This window comes from Suillus clintonianus (genome assembly GCF_016758775.1).
Source record: "Suillus clintonianus strain FC179 chromosome Unknown DEU56scaffold_8, whole genome shotgun sequence".
Classification (NCBI taxonomy): Eukaryota; Fungi; Basidiomycota; class Agaricomycetes; order Boletales; family Suillaceae; genus Suillus; species Suillus clintonianus.
The window spans coordinates 288,483-310,295 of record NW_024539232.1 but is presented as its reverse complement, the minus strand read 5'-3'; the positions used below and the strand labels follow the sequence as shown (position 1 = coordinate 310,295).

Below are 21,813 nucleotides of genomic sequence, written 5' to 3'. Positions count from 1 at the left end.
AGTTCACTTAGGGGGTTGGAGGTCTGTGTGATGACGAGGTGGCAGGGGTCCTCGGTCATTACTAGGAGTAAAACTCCGCGACACCTGTTCTACATCTCCAAGACCATCCACACGTCCACAGCAGCCTTTCGTTCCACTTCGTACCCTACATAAAGCCACTTAGAAATACTCGCTAACGACGATTTTCTGCAGCTCGTTTACAGCTAAACTCGGAAAAAATGGATAGAAGGCGCGCACCAACGCGACCAGCATCCACGGAAGGTATGTTCTCACGCTCACTGCATCACCCTCAAACAACTCGAACCGTGCGGACTACTCACTTGATATCAGAGGTAGATTACTGGTCGCATGCATCTAAGTCATTGGCACAACTCCAAAATATTTATACCCGCCCTAGTAACGTTGACACCATCGGGCGCGTCAACAGACTGATCTCCGCGTGGCCCACCGATGACGTCCTTCCGGCTGAAGGGTATGATTTCTTGAAAACCAATTACAAAAAGCTACATTCAGCCTTGAAAGAAGTTCGACATATTGACGACGAGGAAGTCAAGTACGCTGACTTCTCAGCCTCCCCGTAAAGTGTCACATATTTTTTACAGGGCTATTGACAGTGTTCTCGAAAAACTCGACGTATTGATAGCCCTCCGAAAAGCACCAGAGTTGCTCTCACAAGGTGATACTGTGATTTTTTCTCCAATCTTTAGACACTTGCTCAGCCGAACATATCTTACTCAGAGAAGCGAAACAAGCGCCCACGGCCCCCATCACCTACTGCCACTGCTGCATCGGTAACACCCCCCCTGATGTCTGCCACGCGGCCGATGACAACTCAAGTGGCATCTTCCCGGAGCTCAACGGGCCCTTCTCCCCCCATACCATTTTCGAGAGAACCAAAGGCTCGCAGAGAAGCTCTTGCGAAGCAGCTGCCGTTACAAGAAGGGCGAAAAGTCGCGTTCCACCCACCTGCAGGAAAGGCAGCCGACGGTAGTGCGGCTGACGCCGATGAAAACACATGGATCTTGGCCGTTATCACAAAATGTATCAACCAGGACAAGAATCGGTGGGGCTCAATTTAAAGGGTGTTCTTCTAAACCTTATCCTTTATCAGATATGAGGTGCAAGACGTTGAGCCTCAAGAAGACGGACAGCCTGGACAGTAAGTTTTCATTTTCATCACACGGAGTAAGTCAAACATTATCCTCAGATGCTATAATACAACGCTTCGAGCCATTATACCACTACCGGATCTAAGTGCCCCTCCAACAAATGCCGCGCATTTGAATGCCTATCAGGAATTCCCTGCTGGTTCGACAGTCATGGCGCTCTATCCAGACACGAGCTGTTTTTACAGAGCTGAGGTTATATCCTCGCCAAGAGATGTGCAGGGAATTGGACGCGTAAGATACAAATTTTTATTGTTGCTGCTTTTACGTGACTCAATTCAACTTAGGGCATGTCCACAAAGACCATTCCCACGTACAAGCTCAAGTTTGAAGATGATGATGACCAAGAGCATTCTGTCGCTGCACAGTGGGTTGTTGAATGGCCCGGAGTATGATTATATCACATGTCATGGCATTAAGTATCTCTATTTACTGTATTTTCTCGAAGGTCCACGATGATCCTAGGCAGACCAATGGAGACCGGGTTTAGTCTGACTTTGCAGCAATGTATTAGGGACCCCAAACACTCTTCCATTTTTCCCACCTATGACGCGTTTTACGGAGAACCTCCTATATTGTCCAACTTGAACAGAAGTCATTTTACTTGAACACCATCATGTCTATCGCTCGACAACTTTTACATGAGGTCCGCCCTTTCTTCCGAATGCTGGAGGAGCCCTTTGGCAGGTCCGCTGTAGCACCCACGTACCGACAGCGCTCCCTTTTTGACGACCCCCTCCTCCCTTCTCTTGCTGCCATACGTCCCCCAGTTGATGTAACAGATGAAGGAGACAAATACATCATAGAAGCTGACCTTCCTGGTGTTAAAAAAGAGAATGTTGATATCAGGATAGGTGACGCGGGCCGTAGCATCACCATCGAAGGCAAAACCTCCTCTCGTCAAACCAATGGCGAATTGAACACTGGCACGGAAGCGACCGGTGAGAATGCAGCTGAGGGTCAGTGAATTCCTTTTGCAGACCGAGCTATATCCGACGCATCTTATCAGGTTCCAAAGCTGTGGAAAAGACCGAGCCAGGCACACAACTTGCTATGGAGCGCCAGGGCAGCCTCAGCGCGTCCTTCATCCGCACCGTCTGGCTGCCTCGTCCCATTGACAGCTCCAAAGCGTCTGCCAAGCTCCAGGATGGCATCCTCACCATGACTATTCCAAAGGCTGAGGATCAGGAGAGTATCAAGGTTCCCCTTGAGTAATTTTCAAAACCAATTGGCATTAGTATGGTACGAATGTTTATCTTCGCTTCGCAATGTAATATTATAGCATCACAGCAGTCAGTCCACTCACGAATTACTGTATTTTTACGTGCATTGCAGTTGTAGCCCTATTCACATACGAACACTCCTATCAGACAGTTGGACGGTTTAATGTGGTAAATGAACCTTACCTGTAGCTTGGCTGTGTGGACCTCGCGAACGACGAGTTCGTAGTTGGATTCATCACGATCTCCAGCCTACAGTTAGATATGGAGTGCAGAACGCGCCATTCTGACAATACGCTCCAGACTGGTGGTGCTCCCTTACCTAGGGTGAAAACCAGACCAGTGAGGTTCGGCAAATTTCCATCAAGACCCTTAGAGGCTTGTGCTCCCTTGTATGACAGTCACTGTCGAAGCGCTACTTGAGCTCACTTGAGAAATGCAATACATACTCACTTGATCTTTGACATTTGTTGTTTCAGTATGAACCGTCGTCCATACCTTTAAGTTCGAGCAGATCGAGTTTTCGCCGAAATTCGAATGACCCGACAAATCCAACCCCAGGGAGACTGTGACAACGTTCCTTCTCATCGCAGTAGCACCTGCCAGTGTGCGTCAGACTACGCGCTACACTATTCAAATCTTTCCACAAAAGCGCTGAGATAAAAAGACGTACGTTTCATTTAAGTGACCAGGCGCAAGGGCCACGATGCAGGCCCCCGTGCCAACTTCAATAATAATGAAACAATTTGAACGAAATTAAATCTTCGGACGAGTACCGTGTCTGAGGGCCCTGATTCCATGGAATCTACTCTTGTGCAGCCCTAGATGAAGCACAGTCGCAAGACTGAAAGTGAAATCGAGCAGCATGAATATGATCATGATGCCGCTGAAAACAAGTCAATTTCAGAGCGATGATGGCCTTCAATTTGCCTACATACATGAATCACAGAGCTGGGGTATCTCAACTTGTACCAGTGATTCCGTTGGAGCTTTTGGGTGGTCTGCAAGGTAATTCGATCGGTGGTCGGGTGAGAGCGCTTGAGGCGAGCATATTTGCGTGCTTTGATCCTTGTCGCTTGTGGCGCCCGCATGTTGGGCACATGCAAAGGTTGAAAGTGTCTCAGACTGTTCTTCCTCCGCTCTGCACCCGAAGCAGTCAGCTACAACACTGCACCTGGGACCACCCCGAACCAAAATTCATTAGCCCTCCCGGTGATGGCAGCATATTATGCTACTCCCTCCAGCTCTGTAGTTGCCCACACCTCCGCGTTGCAACCCTATGGGCAATACTCTGAGGAGGGCGGTCCAAACCCAAACGTTAGCGTCTATGATCTACCTACGGACTCCGAAAATGAAGCAGAGGTGGATGAGCTGGAGTCCGACACCGATCCCGAAGACGAGCTCGCTGCAAGCGCCTCCGCTAACCAGAAGAAGAGTGGACGACGGCTTGGGGAACGTACTCCCGGGACAACTCTGCTTCCCGCTTCCAAAGTAGAGAACATAGTTCAGCCGGACAGTGCGTTACACAAAATATCTGAATCAGAGCTCGCGTTAAGCAACGTTTTAGCTAGCATCTCGATGTCGAAAGAAGCATTGTTCATTTTGTCGGTTGCAACGGTGGGGGACCCGTTCAGCTGTTTTGCGGTACATCTGGATTCTGAACATTGCATTTTCACTTGCAGGAGGAATTCATAAAACGAATGGCACAAGCTGGCCACCGCCAGGCGGCTGCGAAGCGTCGAGGGACTGTAAATTACTCGGATTTGGGTGAGTGAACAATCCCTTTTCTAACTTTTGACTTTGACAATCCGCCAGCGTGTTCCACCCAGCAATATCAAGAATTCATGTTCTTGCAAGGTTTGTACCCTATATCTTTATTTCGCCCCGTCTAATTTATAATTCCAGACACGATACCTGAACCAATATCCATAGCGGAGGCACTTGACAGACGGGCAATGAAAGAGAAGGAAGACTTGGAAGCCAATCCGGCAATGTCAACTACCCACCGGCAGTCACCTCCTTTCGTAGCAGTATCTGCACCCCAGTTAAATGGGAAGTCAAAAGCCAAGTCAAGGCCGTCAGTCGCTAATGGCAGAGAAACATCAAGTGCAAGTGCAAATGGAAGTTCTAGGAGAGAGCATAGACGGAATGAGGACGTGATGGATGGTGTTGTATCAAGAAGTCGGAGCACAAGAGTCGCGCATGAAGATCGTTATGCCGGGTCAGAAGAGCGCGCGTCAAGTGACATGGGCAATGAAACAGGTCTCTATCAAGCGGCTCCATCACCGAGACGTCAAAATGCAGGCCTCCAGGACAGAGGTCGGTCACCTCAGGAATTTGCACCCAACTGGCCTGGCCATTACACTGGCCCCGCGAGCGGCTTCCTACAAGATCCACATGGAGGATTTGGTCGAGGAATTAGTAGTCAGAATCCCGGGCGTACTATCTACTCACAGCAAGCGCGTCCAGAAAATGGTTCCTATCAGTAGCATGTGCTGAAACGGTACATTGGTTCCTATTGGCTAGTGTATTTAAGTATTCGATGCAGTCATAACTAGTAGATCGACCTACTTAGATTTACCCGTGTTACGCGTTACTTTATCTTATCTCCAACGGACCATTCACACTCGACCGCTTCCTAACTCGAACCCCAACGCCATCGAAACTTGTGTTCAAATTACTGCGAGGTCATTAGCTCACAATGACACACGCTTTAGCAAGCCTCCCAATAATCGACATCGCGCCGTACTTCGAGGCTCAACGTGATCTGACGAAATGCCAGTCCACATCAGACGCGTTACACAATGCTTGTCTCGAGTACGGGTTCTTCTATCTAGACATTTCACAGTTCATAGATCCCTCAGAGCCTGAGGAGTTGACCCGGCTAGCTAGAGAATTCTTCACACTGCCACAGGAGGAGAAGGATAAGATTGGCCTGGAGCACCAGGATTATGCTAGAGGTATGTCACAGCTTGAGCAATCTCTGAACCATGTTCTTGAAATTCTTATCCAGGATACCAAAGGCTCAAGCAGAATGTGACTAACGGCAAGGCGGATAACCACGAAGGAATCGATTTCTACAAGCCTGTTGAGAACTCAGACAAATCCAAACCACTGTGGGGGGAGAATCAATGGCCTGATGTCCCTGGATTCCAGCTTAAATACGAGCAATGGATCCAGAAGATGAAGAAGCTTGGGCTCGTCGTTATGGAGGCGTGCGTTCTTGCTAAATTCATGGTATTTTCTTCCCAACTTGCACTGTCGTAGGATGTCTGTTGGACTCAAGATGACAACGGAAGAATGGATGGAGTTACGAGCTCAAGTAGACGATAGCTTCTGGGTAATGCGAACCATCGGTGGGCATCATTTGGCCGAAGTTCATAAAAATAACGGCCCTGCTTATCTGTATGAGAGGTTATCCTCCACTTCCAAATGACCACGATGGCTTCTCCTGCGGAGCACACAAGTGAGATCCTGTTGGTTTTATGATATCTAGATATACTGATGCAGATGCATGAACAGAGACTATGGCTGCCTAACGTGAGCCACGAGTGGAAAGCTCAGCAATGTCCCTGACGTCGACTCCCTAGCTTCCTACATGCTGATCCTACTCGAAGTGCTCTACAAGTGTTCTTGCGACAATCAGGCACGACAACAATTGATCCAGAGGGCCTGCCAGCAGAGCATGGTACGGAAGAAGGAATATGGATAAACGCAGATCCTGTTCCCAATTGTGTCGTTTGTAATATCGGCGAGAGTATGTTGCTGGTTTTTATACATCTTTACTAGCTAATGGAAAATTTCAGTGTGGGAGATCTGGACAAACGGATTGTACAAAAGCACGCTGCACAGAGTGGTCCACAGAGGATCGAATTATCGGTAGGTGTTGCACAGCGCTTTCAATTGATGAGCTATGTCTGATTCATTTGCGTAGTGTCTCGTGCGAACCTGTCGTTCTCTGCGACATATTCCTTTACTGACTCGCATATTGATAGGATACCGTTCTTTTTCGAGCCCAACTTCACCGCAAATGTTGCTCCACTTCCAGCAGCTCTGCGTCTTATGCCTTCTAAAGATAAAGAGGCGTCTTCAAACGAAGGACAGACCTACAAACCTGTTGTATATGGGGAGTTTTTGCTAAGGAAAGTTGATAACAATTTCGCATTAGACGGTAAAGGGAAGTATGACTAGTGATGATAATTTTTATAACTTAGAGGTATGAAACTAATAAGAGGCTGATATCTGATACAGCACTGTGATCAACGGTGGCATTCAAATGCTCACGTTTGTAATGCAAACTGTACCAATCACTGTACCAATCTTATCCAGATGCTCGGAATACCAACTTCACCTCCTTATCTCTCTTCAACAACAGCTTTGTTTCTCAACAAGCGCTTCGTGGTTATAAGGGACCGAGGTACATTGCACTAAAAACCACGTGCAATCGTGATGCAGTTACTATCCATGTCCGCCAACATTGCAAAAGTTCTAGAATTGTCCAGCTGGAAGGCCAGTCTCGCGAGACAGAGCCTCCCGAAATTCTCCAAAAGGCACAGTCAGAGATTCTGTCGCATCCCTGTTTGCTTTGCGGATCGAATAACTCAATATCTGCACCCGAGACCTGCTATTCGGCTGTACTAGTAGCGCACAGTCAGTGTGAAGTTATGTAGCTTGAAGTTATTAGAGTCACGTGCAATTCGTAGATGTCAATGAACACTTTGACTCGATCATTCCATCTTCTGAATCTGATTCCTCATCGATTGTCAACGCGATTAATCGCGCGACTTCATCCTCTGGCACGCACAATGTCCTACGAATCTTCTGTGTCCGAACTCCCTTCCCCACTGAAAGATCTCCTCGTGAATTCGCAAGTAGATGTCGGAAAGACTGAGGCCGACAAGGCTGAAGTAGCTCAGTGGATCGAGAAGGTTGCGGAAGGAGAGGTCGTAAAGCCAGCCGCTCTTCCAGTAAGCCGTATGAAAAAATTGACCTAAATTGCCTGATGAGCCAGTATTGTTGCAGGATCTCGAGATCCAACTTGTCCCTCGCACGTACATTGTGAGCAATTACCTCACTGCAGCAGATGTTGCTCTATATGGAGCGCTGCACCCAGTATTTGTTCGTGTTCATTACAGTATCTGGTTGTGCCAACACTTATGTACAGATCCGTAGTCGCAACTACAGCCTGCTCAGCTCTACTCTACTCCTGCACTCACGCGTTACTTTGACCACATTCAAACGCGTCCATCTGTGGTAGCTGCGGCAAGTGCATTGTCTCCAGCGTTTTCTTCTGTCTCCTTTGACCTCGCGTCTGCCCCTCCAATTGAGAGGAAGCCTGATGCACCGAAGAAGAAAGAGAAGGCTGCGGCTGTGGCGGAGCAGGTTGAATCAACAGCTGTAGTGACACCAAAAGAGGACAATTTACCAGAAGATAAGCCTAAAGAAAAGAAAGAAAAGAAAGAAAAGAAGAAGGACGCGGCCCCTGCGGACAACGGAGGGAAGAAAAAAGAGAAGGCTTCTGGTCCTGCTGGTGGCAAGGCTGTTGCTGAAGATGCCGGCGAACCGGTACCATCTATGATTGATATGCGGATCGGTCACATTATTGACGGTGAGCTGGTTCCTACTGTAGAATTCAGAACACTCACCAACAATATTGACAGTGAAAAAGCACCCTGAGGCTGACAGCTTATACATCGAGGCAAGTCATCTTCCGAAAGCAAATATCTGTTATGACTGAATGCATGTTTTCCTTCAGCAAATAGACCTCGGTGAGGAGACAGGTCCACGGACAGTTGTTTCTGGTCTCGTGAACTACATACCTATCGAAGAGATGCGGGATAAATACCTGGTCTGCATTGTGAGTCAGCCTTACTATGTCACAGACAGATGGTTGACCTTTCACGTAGTGCAACTTGAAACCCGCGAACATGCGTGGAGTGAAGAGCTTTGCGATGGTTCTAGCTGTAGGTTTACTTTCTTGGCTCATGGTATATCTCTATCTGACATCAACCAGGCAACATCAAAAGATGGGAAGGACGGTGGCGTCGAGCTAATCCAACCTCCACCAGGGTCAAAGCCAGGTGAACGGGTCTACTTTGAAGGCCCTGATTACGAAAGTGCGAAAATGTTCCCAAGTCTCCATTCTGTGCACTCAGACTGCTTTATTCAGATGCTCAGCCACTTTCTCAAATGAACCCCAAGAAAAAGGTATTTGAGACAATTCAGCCAGGTACAGAAACCACTTTTCTCGCCAGAATCTTGAATGTTAATAGGTCGAATTTCTCAGGATTCACGACGCTAGATACGAAGGAGGCAGCGTGGGTCAACCCGGCAACCAAGTCAGTTCACAGGATCCGTACCAAGGACGGTGTTTGCGTTGCTCCAAACTTTATTGGAGCATCCTTATCATAGATAACACAGGTGTAGAGACGCAGCCAAGGAAGCTTATAGTCTATCAAATATGTATCCTATATCTCCAGACTATTGTGCTCTGTGTTATCTGGTTTCTCTGAATACGACGAGGAATCGGTCTCGTCGACGTTCGGAATGGGTCCCGTGAACCAATGTCTCGCAGAGAATATCCAAGATCCTCCGGCAAATATGAAGACGGCCATGACAATCACTATCGAGTAGTCTACACCTTGCGATGAGTCAAGGTCTTGTGACTATAAATGACACTCACTCATGGTTTGCACATTGGCTGTTTGTGTGTATGGAAAGAGTAACATGACGACCATGAATGCTACCCACACGATGCCTATCCAGCCGATGGGAAAGGACCACCAACCGAGACTGAATGGGCCAGGTTGTAGTTTATCCTTCCCCCAGGTAACACGACAATAGATAGGTGTCACATATGAGATATATAAACCTATGACAGACGCCCTTCAAAGCAACAGTATTAGTATTGAGACTTGAGAATATCACTCGACGTACGAGGCCAAGGAATTAAATGCTGCAGTAGAAAATACCAATACTCCACAAATGGCAGAGAGCAGCATCGCAAACCATACAGCATTCACCGGAGTCTGCGTCTTGTGATTGATGCGCTTCCACCACCGCGAGCCGGGAAGAGCGTTGTCCCGAGAAAACGCAAAAATGACGCGTGAGGCGTCAACAGCTTGTGAGCATCCGCAAAGGTACTGTTCGGAAATCAGATATTTGAACGTGATCTTTTTCATAAACGGACTTTCCTGTAACACTGCGATAGAGCACCAGAGGGTCAAAGCACCTTTCTTCCCCAGGACATTTAAAAATACTTGTCCAAGAGGGAGTGCTAGTTTTGTCTGCAATATGTCTGGAACCGAGGCTGTAGCATAAGAAGCGGCAATGTAATAAAGCCAGCCCAGGATCTCAGTGCCAGCAACCCCCACTAAAATCGCGATAGGTGCTGCACGTGCAGCTCCTGCAGTTTCCTCGGCGATATGCGCAGCAGAGTCATCTGGAGAGACATGGTTAGATATGTGGCCGTTGAAGCATATTTTCGCTCTGCTATGCTACTCACAGCCTGTCAATGACCACATTGGCGATGTAAAAGCGAGAATAAAAGCCCAGACATCTGAACATGGTCAGACGCCGAAACGCATTAGACATAACACACTTGCTATTGCTCCATCCGGTGTTGTTCTCAAACTTTGTCCACGCGTCCTTTGACGAGACTCTTTGATCACCGGCACAAACGAGTAAGGAGACAATTGCTCCAATCGTTGTAGTCACTGCGTAGCACATTGTGAGCCCAAACCAAGAACGCCTACTCTTGGGACTCACTAATGAGTACCAAAGTTACAACTGTCATTCGGGCAAGAATACGAGTCCCAGCTGAGCAAAAAATCGCTTGTGTGAGATGGATACCCTGGATTGGATTATGAGCAAGAGAGCAAAATGCGAATGTGTCACGAGACCATCAGTATGCCAAATGTCGCACCCGACCCCAAGACTACTGCGCCGTCCGTGCCCATCGCTATTGCTGTGGTGACGAGTTCTGTGCTACAAGGGCATACATGAATCAATCATTCATAAAAGCCGGACATGTACACGAACCAACTGAAATTAATGGAGCAGATCAAGGTTACTTGCCCTGTGATATTACTCCATCCGGTTATCCAAGACGCAAGAGCGGACCGTTCCTTCGAAGCCATTTTCGCTGAAAAATAGTACAGCCCAGCGCTTGTTCTGCCACAGGATGTTCATCACATGTACATAATTTAACGGTGATCGGAAAGACTTACGGCATAGAAGAAGCCAGCTCTGCCATCGAAGCAGCAACACACATGACGAATATACAGGCTATGAACCATCCCCACACCATGGCAAAATGACCTCCTGATGAGATAGTAAATTACTGCTTCGTACGTGCCTCCGAGTATTACTGACCTGAAAGTAAAGGATAGGAATAACCGGTTGTGATTCCACAGGATACAGCCAGGATAGCCATCGAGAATGAAATTGTCTCTAGGAGCTGGGCCACAAAGTCAGGTCTGCGCAAGCAACAACGTAAATTACGATACCGAGAATTCCCGCTTAAACTCGCTCTTGTAGCCAAGCTTCCGGAGCAGAATGTTGTCTTTTTGATGAACCAGGGGGACGTCATCCTGGCTATCACGAGTGGACTCCGTCACAGTAACAATGCCGGTTTCTTTATGGTTAGGCATTTTAACGAGATTTCAAGAAGGAGAACAATATTGAATGGTCCCGGGGGATTGGAGTGCATTTTTCTGAATATATAGTGGCTAAATTGTGACCCGCATCTCGAATAAAGAGAACACACCGTCATTGATTGATAATAGATAACAAGACACGAATCCCTGGAATAGACCGTGTCACCAGGATAAAGCATGTTCTTATCTCGTTCCGTATGATCAGAGCTGTCATCTTCGAATTGGCAAGCGCGTGCCACGCATGTTGCTTCGATAGGACAAGCTTAAGCAGAGCTTGGGAACTCGTGGTCATTGCAGAAAACGTAGTACTACCAAATAAGGCATGTGTCAATAAGTAGGTTCACTATAGGTTCCGAGGTGGCGTTCGCAAAACGAACTTCCAAGAAAACGAAGTTACAACCCCGGGAAGGTATGATACCACGGGCGGCGTTGAGCAAGGCTCTACGACACTTCAGCTCCTCTGCTCGTGCATCCATCCACATTTCTCATATTGGAAAAACTCCCATTCCAATTCCAACTAATGTCACCATCACCCAGTCTCAAACTTCACTCGAAGTCAAGGGACCTCTTGGCTCAACCTCCGTCCCACTGGAATCATACATGAAGCTTGCATATCCGCAAGAGAATGTCCTGACAATAGCCGTAGAGGATGCAGAGGTGAAGAAGCAGCGGTCAATGTGGGGTCTTACACGGACGCTCATTAACAACGCGGTCGTCGGAATGACAGAGGGTTTCACTGTCCCAATACATCTTGTGGGTGTCGGATACAGGGCTGCGTTGGAGGACGATCCGAGAGGAACGACAAATGGTGGCAATGGCCAGAGGCTCAATATGAAGCTGGGGCATTCTCATAACGTCTACGTGCCAATTCCTGCCCATATCAAGGCAAATGTGCCTTCTCCGACGAAGATCATACTCTTTTGCACGGACAAGCATTTGCTTGGTCTTTTTGCTGCGAGCATACGGAAGTGGCGTCCACCCGAACCATATAAAGGCAAGGTGAGCATATCTTCAAGTATAATTACAGGGAGGGCAGGCGACTGATGCATGGTTAGGGCGTTTTCATCGGTGATGAACAAATTCGTATCAAATCCGTCAAAAAGAAGTAGTCTGCACCTTGCTTTGCCTTCTTACAGTTTCTTGACGTGCGCTTATGCTTATCATTGCATACATGCAATAGACATGTTTCTAATGAACACATTAACAACACGTAGATAGAATCCTTGACGCTGGTTTGATTCTGAATGCTTGTTGTGATGAGTGGTCACGTGATTTGAATTATACTTCGCCTGCGGGCAGCGGTGGTAGCTACGTTAGCCTTCATCACGTCCGCCTGGGTTGCACAGATTCTTTTTTGCTCATCCGGTGACCATTTATCGAGATTCCTTGAAATGTCATCAGAACTTTGCCCACCATATGCGCCATTTTTCGGCTTTGCAGGTGTTGCCTCAGCTGTAAGTCACTGTGGTCGGAGTGTTGCGTTCAATTCATTATAACAGTTCTCCGCAGATGATTTTCAGCAGTACGCTATGACTATGAACTACTCGGATATTTTCTGATATACTCCAACACAGCGGTTGGTGCTGCGTTCGGAACAGCAAAGGCTGGAGTTGGTATTGCAGGCCTGGGGACGTTCAAGCCTGAGCTGATCATGAAGGCGAGTGCTACCCTCTGACAGGCTCCTTTGGCTTCATGTTGCAGAATATAGTCACTGGTACCTGTGGTCATGGCAGGAATTATTGCAGTGTATGGGCTAGTGGTGTCGGTTCTCATCGCAGGAAATTGTAAGTATATTATTCTAGTGCGACGTTGCATGATTTGACCGGTTCGCAGTGTCCCCATCGAACTACTCCCTAGCCGCGGGATTCATTCATCTGGGAGCAGGCGTTTCTTGTGGAATGACAGGCATTGCTGCGGGCTATGCTATTGGTCTCGTCGGCGACTCGGTAGGCATTTTGAGCCACTCTGAATGGATGCGTGAACCTTACTACTGATTGCAGTGCGTCCGGGCATATGTACACGAGCAACGAGTATTCGTGGCCATGATTCTCATCCTGATCTTTGCGGAGGTTCTGGGGCTTTACGGGTGAGTATTCTATATGTACTTGCCCACACCTGCTGATCTTGTGCACATTTCAGTCTCATCGTTGCACTGTTGATGAACACGAGGGTCTCTGGCCTTGCGAGTTGCGAATGATCACCCGTGCTTCATTACATACATTTTGTGCTCTACATAAATACAGACTCCGAGTAGGATCACAGACCACTTATGGCTTGAACAACTCAGTGGATGGTCATTTTCACTCTCTGGATCTACTGCGAGATGAAGACTCTGAGCGAACTGAAGATGAACCTCGCTGCTTTGGTCGCTTCCTACTGCGTTCTCTGGAAACTGAACGTGAGGCTTCTGAACTTGACGCAGAGCTGGCAGATGAGCTAGACCCTGAATCTGATTCCGAGTCTGAACTATCTGAGGAAGAGGACCTTGAAGACCTGTTTACAATGGATGATCAGCTCACGCTGACACAGTAAATGAATTCCAAACAACCTTCGGGCTTTCTTTCGACTTCTGCCGTCTTCCTCCTTGGCTTTCCCTTTGGATCCCTCCAATGCGAGTCGTTCCTGCTCCTTTGACTCTAAAATCCGGTTCGCCGTTCCACTCCTGAGTGACAGAACAAGGCGTCAGTCAAATTAAAACCATAAATCGTCTTCAGTCAACATACTTTGTTCTAAATTCCTCCGGCACTTCGACTGAAGGCTTTCCCTCTGCCTTCAACTTTGCAAGCAACTTCGGGTTTTCGAGCATTTCTGTCCGTGAGGGACGGGATACATATGGGCGCGTAGACTTGCATTCGAATATGAAATGTCCTGCATGATTTCGTTCGGTCCAAATTGCTTTTGCAACAGAGTTCAAAGGAGCACACACACCTGTACCAAGGCACTTCTGACAAACGGTCGCAGAGGTGGCCTTTGGGTTGTTGTTTGACCGACGGTGAGGCGCGAATTTCGACATTGTGATGAGGGAAATTCAGAGTAGGTGCTTAGATTTAGCTTGTCTGATTTCAACGGGCACTGATATAAAGCCACGCGTCGCGATGATGAGCTAGATCTGGGTGATATTAAATGTTGAGAGGGAAATGTAGAAACTAGGCAAGCTCAGCGCGGACAAGCAGGGAAGTCCCAGGACAAGTGTTTTCGACAGGAAAGGAAATTTTGCTTACGTACCTGGGTCCTGCAAGCAGCTTTCACAAGCCTCACCGTCACTGCGACGTCGCTGTGCACTGTGTGCAGTGTGTATCGGTTCGAATGGCGGCAGGAAGTTAACCTTGTCACTATCCAAGGCCAATTGCAGAGCAATTTCAGAACAGTGCTCTCACTTGCCAGGCTCAGGCTCATGTCAACGATTTCCAAGTGTCTTCTCACCAGCTCCACCCGCGATCTTAGCGTTCTAGCACTGCTGTTATCATTTTACCGGATGATCCAGATCAGCATGCTGTGGAAATGCCTATGAATGCCCTGGAATTTCTCTTGATCATCCACTGGATTGTGCTTGAATGAAAGTTCATTACGTGAGTGACCTCATGCCTATGTGCTCTGGTGCTGAGTGACATTACCAGCAGAGTATTACAACTATCTAATGTACATAGTACACGTGTTGATGCCAAGTAAATCATCCTGATGTTCGTGACAAGCAAGATCAGCCTGCAGGGGTCATTCTATGCCTGTAACTCCTCGCCCACAAAACACTGCAGGAAGAGCATACGCGACGGCCAATGACACATATATAATGCAGTTCAAACACTAGGTAAAATGGGCGCCCCTTCTCGAGCTCCCGACTCGGATCAACTCATGGTACATAATACCCAGGCAGTGTTATCGACGTAAGCAAAACATGCAGTCGACCCTCATATAAATTCGACCGTAGATTCAGCGTCCCAGTTTGTTTATTATTTTCTCTTACTTTCCAGTGTTATGAGGTTTTCTCTGCTCCTTTTCGCTCTTGGCTTTTTGGCCACCTTGAACATCGTAAATGGCATTCACCTAGAACTCCGCGGCAAGACTGGAATTTCTAGGTCCAGGCCTTGGAGAAGGACAAGCCCCAGTGGCCTCCAGAGCACTTTGGAAAACGACCATAATGTCCAGTACTTGACAAATATCACCTTGAACGGGCAACCGTTCAGTGTTTCGATCGACACTGGCAGGAAAGTTTACTCATTCCAGATGATGATTTCGGAACTTAATCCTGACGATACTATTTCCTTCAGCTCTGATCTCTTTGTAACCTCTCAGGTTCCTGAGGCAGTTGACCAGCACTACCAGGTTGCAGTCAGTTACGCCTCTGGAGGTGTTGTCGGTGGGTTGTTGAATTCTTCTGGAGAATATTATTAGGATGCCTAGCTCATTTCCGTTGTCTCAAGGGAAAGTCTTCTCAGCCACGATGGGATTCGCCGGGTATCAGGTTGATGCTCAATATTTTTGTGCGTACAGCTCCCTCCTCGCTATCACGTATGCTAATCGGTACACAGTATTTACAAACTTGACGGGTGGATCACAACCCGATGATGGTCTTATCGGCCTTGGACCATACACAGGTTCTGAGATCAGATCCCGAGGTAGGACAGCGGCTGCAGACCCTCCTCTCGACCGAATCTTCCGCTCTAACGACACCATATCAAATTTTCTCACTGTTCTTCTCGGCCGCTCTGATGATCCCGACGAACCTTATCCAGGCGACCTCACCATCGGTGAAGTCCTGGCTAATTATGAGGATATATACACCCAGCCTCAACACCCAGTTACGTCGGTCATGGTGCCCGGCAATCAACATTGGATGACATTGCTTGACGAGAATGGGATTATCGGTCCAGATGGTCAACCTATCACCATTAAGACCCAAGTGACAAATGCATCATATCCTAATAACGCAACTGTCGTATTTGATTCAGGTTTCACGCTCCCACAAGTTCCTTCGTAAGTTTTTTTTTTTGCGGAAACTCTCATTTAATCTGATATGTCATTGACAGGTACGTTGCCGAGGCACTTTACAGTAATGTTCCCGGTGCTTCGTTGATGGAAGTCACGGGTATGGAAAGCATCTGGGTACTGCCCTGTGATCAAGAAATCAACGCGACCTTCTTGTTCGCTGGAATTCAATTCCCTATTCACCCGCTTGATCTCAACTTTGACTTCGGGGACAACCAGTGTGCCGGAGCTGTGAGTCTGTGATCATTTATTTTTGCCAGTTTATATAATTCCCATTAACAAGTTCCAGCCATTCTCGTACGACAATGCGGTGGACGGCGTGATAACATACGATATGGTCCTTGGCATGGCTTTTTGTAAGTCTGGATATCTACTATTCTAGGCTAGGACATCCGGGTCCTAAAAACTTAACAGTGCGAAATGCATACCTCCTGATCGATTTCGGCTCCTTTGTTGACGAGGCGCCCTCTGGCACCAATGCCCCATACATCCAATTGCTGCCAACCACTAATGCTAGTCAAGCCTCTATGGACTTTGCGCAAGTGCGCTTGGGCAACAGCTCGAATGCCTCCCTCTCTTCGCTGGCCAAGAATTCTTCGTCCACGTCCTCGACATCAAAGTCCAAGCTACCGATATGGGCAATTGGTGTTATCTTCGGCGTTGTTATTTTGATTTTTTTCCTTCTAGGCATTTTCATATACTGTTGCTGCCGCCGCCGATCGCAGCGCGTCTCTGCTCCTACACAGGCTGCATGGATTCCCTATGGACCCCAGAACTACCATCCACTCTACGACCCCTCACCGCAAGGAGCGCGTGATATGCGTGTGGCGCCTAACGCGAACCTACCCTCCTGAGCACAAAAGTGCTTGGGATCCATACTGCTGATTGCGTGTACCTGGCTCGAGCGGGCTTGTATTCTTGTCGTAATACCCTGTTTTCCTGTAACATCATGTTGGCTCCTGCTCTAACCTCTCCACCCACTGGACATTGTACTTGCCACTGCATAGTATATATCACGACTGAAAAGTCACTTACTTTTGTAAACTGATGTATCCATCTATTGAATGTCTCTCATAACCTTTGCCAAGTCCCCGCCCACACCAATCAACAAAACTCCGCTATCTTTTTTTTTGTTGTCGCGAGCATATCATCAATTTCGTGGCGACTGCGTCATGTTGCCGTTCGAACGCTCAGTGAAGCTCCAAAATATAATATGTCGACGTCATTTTGACACCACAACAAAATAAATCTGCCCTTCATCGGTTTCCCCTCTATAGGCCTCGTGCCCTTTGTGATTTCTACGAACTTCAAACTTTCCCACTAACCTCTGTCATACTGGTTCATCTATTCTAACCGGAATTCTTCTCTTGACCAACTCACGCCATATCTTCGCTCAGAAGCCTAAAACTGTCACATACACTGTAACAGCCCTTTCACGGATCCGTCAACGACACGACTCGCGCATCCTATTGCCGGAAGACGAAACAAATGTTGATTCCAAGACGTCGAATGTTGTTTATAAAGAATTGTTATTAGAAACAAATTGCGCAGCCGCGGCAAGCACTTGTATAGTATAACGGTGACTTCGACCTCGGTAGTGACCGTCGACTACCATCATGCATGCGTTCGGACGAATCTCAGGCCTTTCTGTCACCGGCCGATGCTCCGCATATTTTCTGTCCTTCACCACCACCATATCCAGTCACGAACATTAGTTCTCAAGCAGAAACTGACACTGCAAATATTCAAACACTGCATAAATGTTGTCGAGCCCTCGTTCGACAAGGGTGAGCTACATGGAGAAGAATGGACGTGAAAGTTGCCGTCGGATACGGCCAGGCTCGGGAACGACGCCGCAATTCAGATCATGTTGAAGGACATCGACAATGGGGAGCGTCACCTTATCCCATCAAGATACTCTCCGTAATAGTACTGCTAGCTCCGTCCTCGACTCCGTTGGGCCCATAAGAGTGGCATGCTATATCGCTATCGCGAAGTCATCCTTGAACATATTGAGAACATGGAGATTGAGAGACTGGAAAGGAACAAGGTGTGCCAGCAGAGTCCAGACTATCTTCTCTGTGCCCTTCTGTTCTTCACCACCATGCACATGTCCAGCTCGGCTGCAAACATTATATTACGTCATCGAGCCAACACGAAGCATGCATATGTTTCACTCATTTCTTCTTCATCGTCCTCATCGTCTTCTAAAGCTTCATTGGCAACCGCTGACTGCGAATGCTATCCTAGAAACTAGTACTGGCATGAAACTCGACAACGCCCTCGATGCTTGAGGTGGAGCTCTCCGATACTTCGAGTCTTTGGAAGGGTCTATGGGCCCCTACCATGACCTCCCTATCATGATGCCTGAAGGCTGAAGGCCTGAGCACTGAGCCACTCATCCACACATCGAGCAGGTAACTATAAATTACCTTACAAGGCAAAAAAAGAAAAGTGTTGAGACGCAATCCAACTCACTTGCCTTTCCCGCTGACCGAGTGGCTCGTCCCTTATGCTCAGACCATCGCACACGATTGCTTCACGCTTTTTGCCTTTAAAAGCAGAAACGTGCACCGCAGAAAAGCAATCGTACTCGATGTCCATAGCACGCTTGGTGCTTTAAAAGAAGCGCGCAAGATGTGTGGATTTGCCACAACACACGCGCTTTTCATTCACTCCAAGGATTTAATCCACCCCGCAGATCATTCACAACTTCTTCCTTCCTCTCAAACATTATCACAAGATGCCTGCTGTAGAACGTAACGTGGTACGCTCCCAGCCTACCTTACATCACGCGTCTTGTACTTATCACACTTTCTCTACAGACATCTGTTGCCTGCACTGTCTGCGATATGGTTATAAGCCGCAAGGCAGATCTTCCGAGACATATGCGGACGCATGCTGAAGACAAGGAAGCTCTGTACGTGCTTGTGCCTTATTATACCAGATGGATTCTGACCTGTTTACTATCTTGATCAGTATGCATGCATGCCCATTCCCTAACTGCGATCACAAGACCCTCCAAAAGTCCAACATGCTGACGCACATCAGAACCCACACCCGTGAATTCTCCAAGACCTGCCCTCACCCTGGGTGCGCGTTTGCCACTACAGATCCAGGCAGCTTGACGCGTCACCGCAAGGTACTACATGGCTACGAGCCCAAAGCGCGTTGCAGCCCCGGTGGCAAAGCTGCTCGACGGTCCGCCGCCGCGCCTTACCCCTCCACTCAATTTATGAAGCCAGAGGCAGAGATTCCTGCATCGCTGGATCTCAATGAGCCAGCATTTCCCGAGCTAGCAGGCCTCGTTCGCTGCGATGCGCTCTCACCCGCTGAGTCCAGCGGTTCTGGTATCTCCCAAATCTCAGGCGAGCTCGACGAACTCCCCTGGCAGCGACTCTTCCCCGACCTCCCCGTCGAGGCCTTCACCTCCGTTTATGATAAGCCCTCTCAGCTCCCCATCCCCACCTCCAACTACTACCAGCCTCCGACTGTCCCTGCTGGTTCTTCTACTCTCCACATGCCGCAGTTTGACCCGGAGCTGGCCTCCAATGTCAACTATCAGCAGCCCGTTCCAGACGTTCCAGATATGCCAGCTGAACTGGACGAGTTTTTGCAGAAATACGGCTCAGGGTTCTTTGAAGGCCGCTGCGAGTGCCCGGACAGTGCAACGTATTCGATGGCCCAGCCCTCGTTTACGAACGAACACAACGCCGACTGAAATCTTCACTATCATCTTTCATCCCATTGTCATACTACCCCGCATCATCATTAGCATTGGCATCAGCATCACAATCTTATGTGGAATTCATCATTATCATTATTGATCATTTATATCATACCACTTGCATTTCTTATACATATCTTCATCCGGACTTTTAGGATTGCGACCTTCAACTTGTAAATTACATTATGTATATCAATTCACGAATATCATGACTATGGATTGGGACATGCTCAAAGTGTACCAGTCGGCCCAGCTCGATAACACGGCAACGTGCCACAGTCCAATTTCCATACATTCACCCGGCCAGCGCAGACGGCCCAATCTCTATCATAGTTTGCAACCAGAGTGACTCTTTGCAGACTTCTCCCGCGTGTTTTTGTAAGTATTATTTTATTCAAATGTCCTCATGGCTTCCAACCTTGTGTTATCTTAAGTATATCATGATTTGCAACACTGGGCCAGATATAGTAGCTTACATAGGTGGAGGAAGTATAAGAATTTAAGAAAGGTAAGAAAATTGAAAGGGCAAGTAGCAACAGATCTTGTAACAGAGTATCAGGCAAGTGGAAAAATGCGACATCTAGCTACTTTAAGATGCGGCAAACACACAGAAGGTTCAAAAGTACCGTAAGTAGGGGTATCCATCACGAAGACAACCTCTCTGACATGATCTCCTCCAGCTTATATCTTTTTAAGGTAGTATGGAATTTGATATATCCATCGAAAAAACTGACGTAGGCATCATAGGCCTCGGTACGTGGTCTCAGTAATTCGAGGGCATTGTGATACGCTTGCACAGTTTTCTCGATGAGTTCGCGCAGAGCATCCTCTTTAGTGAGAGCACGAGAGGCTGCCATAAGTGACAGATAGTTTACGGTGTCGCCTTCGATCTCCTCTTTGTAGTATGACAATATATCACTGAATAAAAGCATGTCAGGGACGCCAACGGAAAATCGATGCGCTTACTTTGTGTGGTTTATGATTATGATTACATCCGGCATACATTGAACGTATTCACGAAGCGGGAGCGTGGAAGGGAAAATGAAGAGTCCGTATGCATCAGCCAAGCCTGATAGCAGTCTAGAATACTCGGGGTACGAGGGAGCTTGCGGCGAGATCTATCAACACAAAGGGTTAAAATTTAAACCTTTATTGCCAGTGGAGAAATACCATACCGGCATATCTTTAGTTTCATTGTCAAGCAGAATGGAGGACACGAAGTTGAGTGAGGATGCAACGATAAAATTTGACACCGGTGAGGAATAATAGCAAGCAACCTCCCGTAAGAGCCCATCAAGTGTATTTAGGACTGGATGCCCTTGTGGCTGGCAATTCATGAACCGCTCGTTGAAACGGTACACGTGTCCTAGATCGTCAGCCCTGACCATCATGTCGTCGATGTAGGTGACGACAGAAGTGAAGAGGCAGATCCACATCTTGGTTGCACGGTCAGGGAGGTGGTTGTAAGAGTACATCATAGCCACGCCAACGGCCATGTGCGGGAGTATGAGGTCCATCGGATAGCCGCGGTTGATGGCCTCCTGGCAGCATTCTGAGTACCACGCTTCGTCAATTGAGACGTTCTTATATTGCAAGCCGCAACGCTGAAGAAATTCGGCGATGGACTGGTGGATGCTTGCTAGAACCTATATTTGACATTAAAATCCGGACATGGAAGGGTGGCAGAATAAAAGCACGTACGTTGCCATCGAGGGTGGGTGCGGACAGGTCGTTGATTGACATTGTGAATAGCTCGCGGAGAGAAGATTGGCAGTAGAATGGTTGCAATGGGTTTCATGTACCCTCTACTTATACTCTAGGACGTGCAACGAGTAAATAATGGATCGGAGTTCTTGCATAACATGACCGCAGAGCGATCTTCGACCATAGGATCGGCAATGCGCCCGATTGCTGATAATCCCTTCGGTCCCAATGCATCGAGGTGGTTCAATGAGTCGTCGCAACCTCAGAGGTCACAAGATTGTGCGCGGTCCGAGTCCGTCGACCAAGGAAAATACAATTGCTGAAATAGTGCTAGCCAAATCCTTGGCTCTTCGTCA

The 21,813-nt window shown here is 47.8% G+C and overlaps 12 protein-coding genes across 12 annotated transcripts; 9 read left to right on the top strand and 3 right to left on the bottom strand.

Annotated features, from left to right (window-relative positions):
- Positions 1-100: 100 nt before the first annotated feature.
- On the top strand, positions 101-1,729 carry DEU56DRAFT_777748 (SGF29 tudor-like domain-containing protein). The gene is made up of 7 exons (XM_041351789.1): positions 101-261; positions 331-553; positions 603-676; positions 739-1,063; positions 1,112-1,159; positions 1,208-1,400; positions 1,454-1,729. Exons 1-7 carry the CDS (start codon positions 219-221, stop codon positions 1,559-1,561), a joined length of 1,014 nt encoding a protein of 337 aa, XP_041213190.1. The 5' UTR covers positions 101-218; the 3' UTR covers positions 1,562-1,729.
- A 53-nt stretch (positions 1,730-1,782) lies between these two features.
- On the top strand, positions 1,783-2,381 carry DEU56DRAFT_908264 (HSP20-like chaperone; the record flags this gene model as incomplete). Its single annotated transcript, XM_041356978.1, has 2 exons — positions 1,783-2,125; positions 2,176-2,381. The coding sequence occupies 2 exons, from the start codon at positions 1,783-1,785 to the stop codon at positions 2,379-2,381; spliced, it is 549 nt and encodes a 182-aa protein (XP_041213189.1).
- A 1,220-nt stretch (positions 2,382-3,601) lies between these two features.
- Positions 3,602-4,875, top strand: DEU56DRAFT_727829 (uncharacterized protein; the record flags this gene model as incomplete). The annotated part of the gene is made up of 5 exons (XM_041348009.1): positions 3,602-3,906; positions 3,943-4,003; positions 4,069-4,153; positions 4,202-4,243; positions 4,292-4,875. The coding sequence occupies 5 exons, from the start codon at positions 3,602-3,604 to the stop codon at positions 4,873-4,875; spliced, it is 1,077 nt and encodes a 358-aa protein (XP_041213188.1).
- Positions 4,876-5,087: 212 nt separating this feature from the next.
- Positions 5,088-6,577, top strand: DEU56DRAFT_728018 (uncharacterized protein; the record flags this gene model as incomplete). Its single annotated transcript, XM_041348021.1, has 8 exons — positions 5,088-5,346; positions 5,400-5,601; positions 5,654-5,742; positions 5,801-5,852; positions 5,909-5,926; positions 5,977-6,143; positions 6,193-6,265; positions 6,382-6,577. The coding sequence occupies 8 exons, from the start codon at positions 5,088-5,090 to the stop codon at positions 6,575-6,577; spliced, it is 1,056 nt and encodes a 351-aa protein (XP_041213187.1).
- A 614-nt stretch (positions 6,578-7,191) lies between these two features.
- DEU56DRAFT_728042 (uncharacterized protein) lies at positions 7,192-8,797 on the top strand (the record flags this gene model as incomplete). Its single annotated transcript, XM_041348022.1, has 9 exons — positions 7,192-7,353; positions 7,409-7,504; positions 7,559-7,994; positions 8,047-8,088; positions 8,149-8,243; positions 8,293-8,349; positions 8,400-8,502; positions 8,556-8,615; positions 8,673-8,797. 9 exons carry the CDS (start codon positions 7,192-7,194, stop codon positions 8,795-8,797), a joined length of 1,176 nt encoding a protein of 391 aa, XP_041213186.1.
- A 56-nt stretch (positions 8,798-8,853) lies between these two features.
- Positions 8,854-11,037, bottom strand: DEU56DRAFT_728167 (amino acid transporter; the record flags this gene model as incomplete). Its single annotated transcript, XM_041348031.1, has 12 exons — positions 8,854-9,020; positions 9,069-9,271; positions 9,323-9,528; positions 9,589-9,827; positions 9,891-9,944; positions 9,985-10,101; positions 10,154-10,238; positions 10,288-10,372; positions 10,427-10,558; positions 10,615-10,708; positions 10,760-10,844; positions 10,894-11,037. The coding sequence occupies 12 exons, from the start codon at positions 11,035-11,037 to the stop codon at positions 8,854-8,856; spliced, it is 1,611 nt and encodes a 536-aa protein (XP_041213185.1).
- A 372-nt stretch (positions 11,038-11,409) lies between these two features.
- DEU56DRAFT_850263 (ribosomal protein L6, alpha-beta domain-containing protein) lies at positions 11,410-12,284 on the top strand. Its single transcript, XM_041355179.1, has 2 exons — positions 11,410-12,042; positions 12,099-12,284. The coding sequence occupies exons 1-2, from the start codon at positions 11,455-11,457 to the stop codon at positions 12,150-12,152; spliced, it is 642 nt and encodes a 213-aa protein (XP_041213184.1). The 5' UTR covers positions 11,410-11,454; the 3' UTR covers positions 12,153-12,284.
- Positions 12,285-12,342: 58 nt separating this feature from the next.
- DEU56DRAFT_550276 (uncharacterized protein) lies at positions 12,343-13,564 on the top strand. The gene is made up of 7 exons (XM_041346752.1): positions 12,343-12,497; positions 12,553-12,565; positions 12,618-12,700; positions 12,752-12,827; positions 12,877-12,989; positions 13,044-13,129; positions 13,183-13,564. Exons 1-7 carry the CDS (start codon positions 12,435-12,437, stop codon positions 13,238-13,240), a joined length of 492 nt encoding a protein of 163 aa, XP_041213183.1. The 5' UTR covers positions 12,343-12,434; the 3' UTR covers positions 13,241-13,564.
- DEU56DRAFT_727881 (zinc knuckle-domain-containing protein) lies at positions 13,510-14,056 on the bottom strand (the record flags this gene model as incomplete). The annotated part of the gene is made up of 3 exons (XM_041348012.1): positions 13,510-13,705; positions 13,767-13,911; positions 13,972-14,056. 3 exons carry the CDS (start codon positions 14,054-14,056, stop codon positions 13,510-13,512), a joined length of 426 nt encoding a protein of 141 aa, XP_041213182.1.
- Positions 14,057-15,015: 959 nt separating this feature from the next.
- Positions 15,016-17,115, top strand: DEU56DRAFT_850261 (aspartic peptidase domain-containing protein; the record flags this gene model as incomplete). The annotated part of the gene is made up of 6 exons (XM_041355178.1): positions 15,016-15,397; positions 15,462-15,521; positions 15,570-16,014; positions 16,068-16,257; positions 16,310-16,382; positions 16,441-17,115. 6 exons carry the CDS (start codon positions 15,016-15,018, stop codon positions 16,878-16,880), a joined length of 1,590 nt encoding a protein of 529 aa, XP_041213181.1. The 3' UTR covers positions 16,881-17,115.
- A 1,654-nt stretch (positions 17,116-18,769) lies between these two features.
- Positions 18,770-19,747, top strand: DEU56DRAFT_908254 (uncharacterized protein; the record flags this gene model as incomplete). The annotated part of the gene is made up of 3 exons (XM_041356977.1): positions 18,770-18,793; positions 18,852-18,946; positions 19,006-19,747. 3 exons carry the CDS (start codon positions 18,770-18,772, stop codon positions 19,745-19,747), a joined length of 861 nt encoding a protein of 286 aa, XP_041213180.1.
- Positions 19,748-20,397: 650 nt separating this feature from the next.
- On the bottom strand, positions 20,398-21,387 carry DEU56DRAFT_728003 (isoprenoid synthase domain-containing protein; the record flags this gene model as incomplete). Its single annotated transcript, XM_041348020.1, has 3 exons — positions 20,398-20,671; positions 20,720-20,871; positions 20,929-21,387. Coding segments are annotated over 3 exons (885 nt in total), but the record flags the coding sequence as incomplete, so codon positions are not given.
- Between the last annotated feature and the right edge of the window lie 426 nt (positions 21,388-21,813).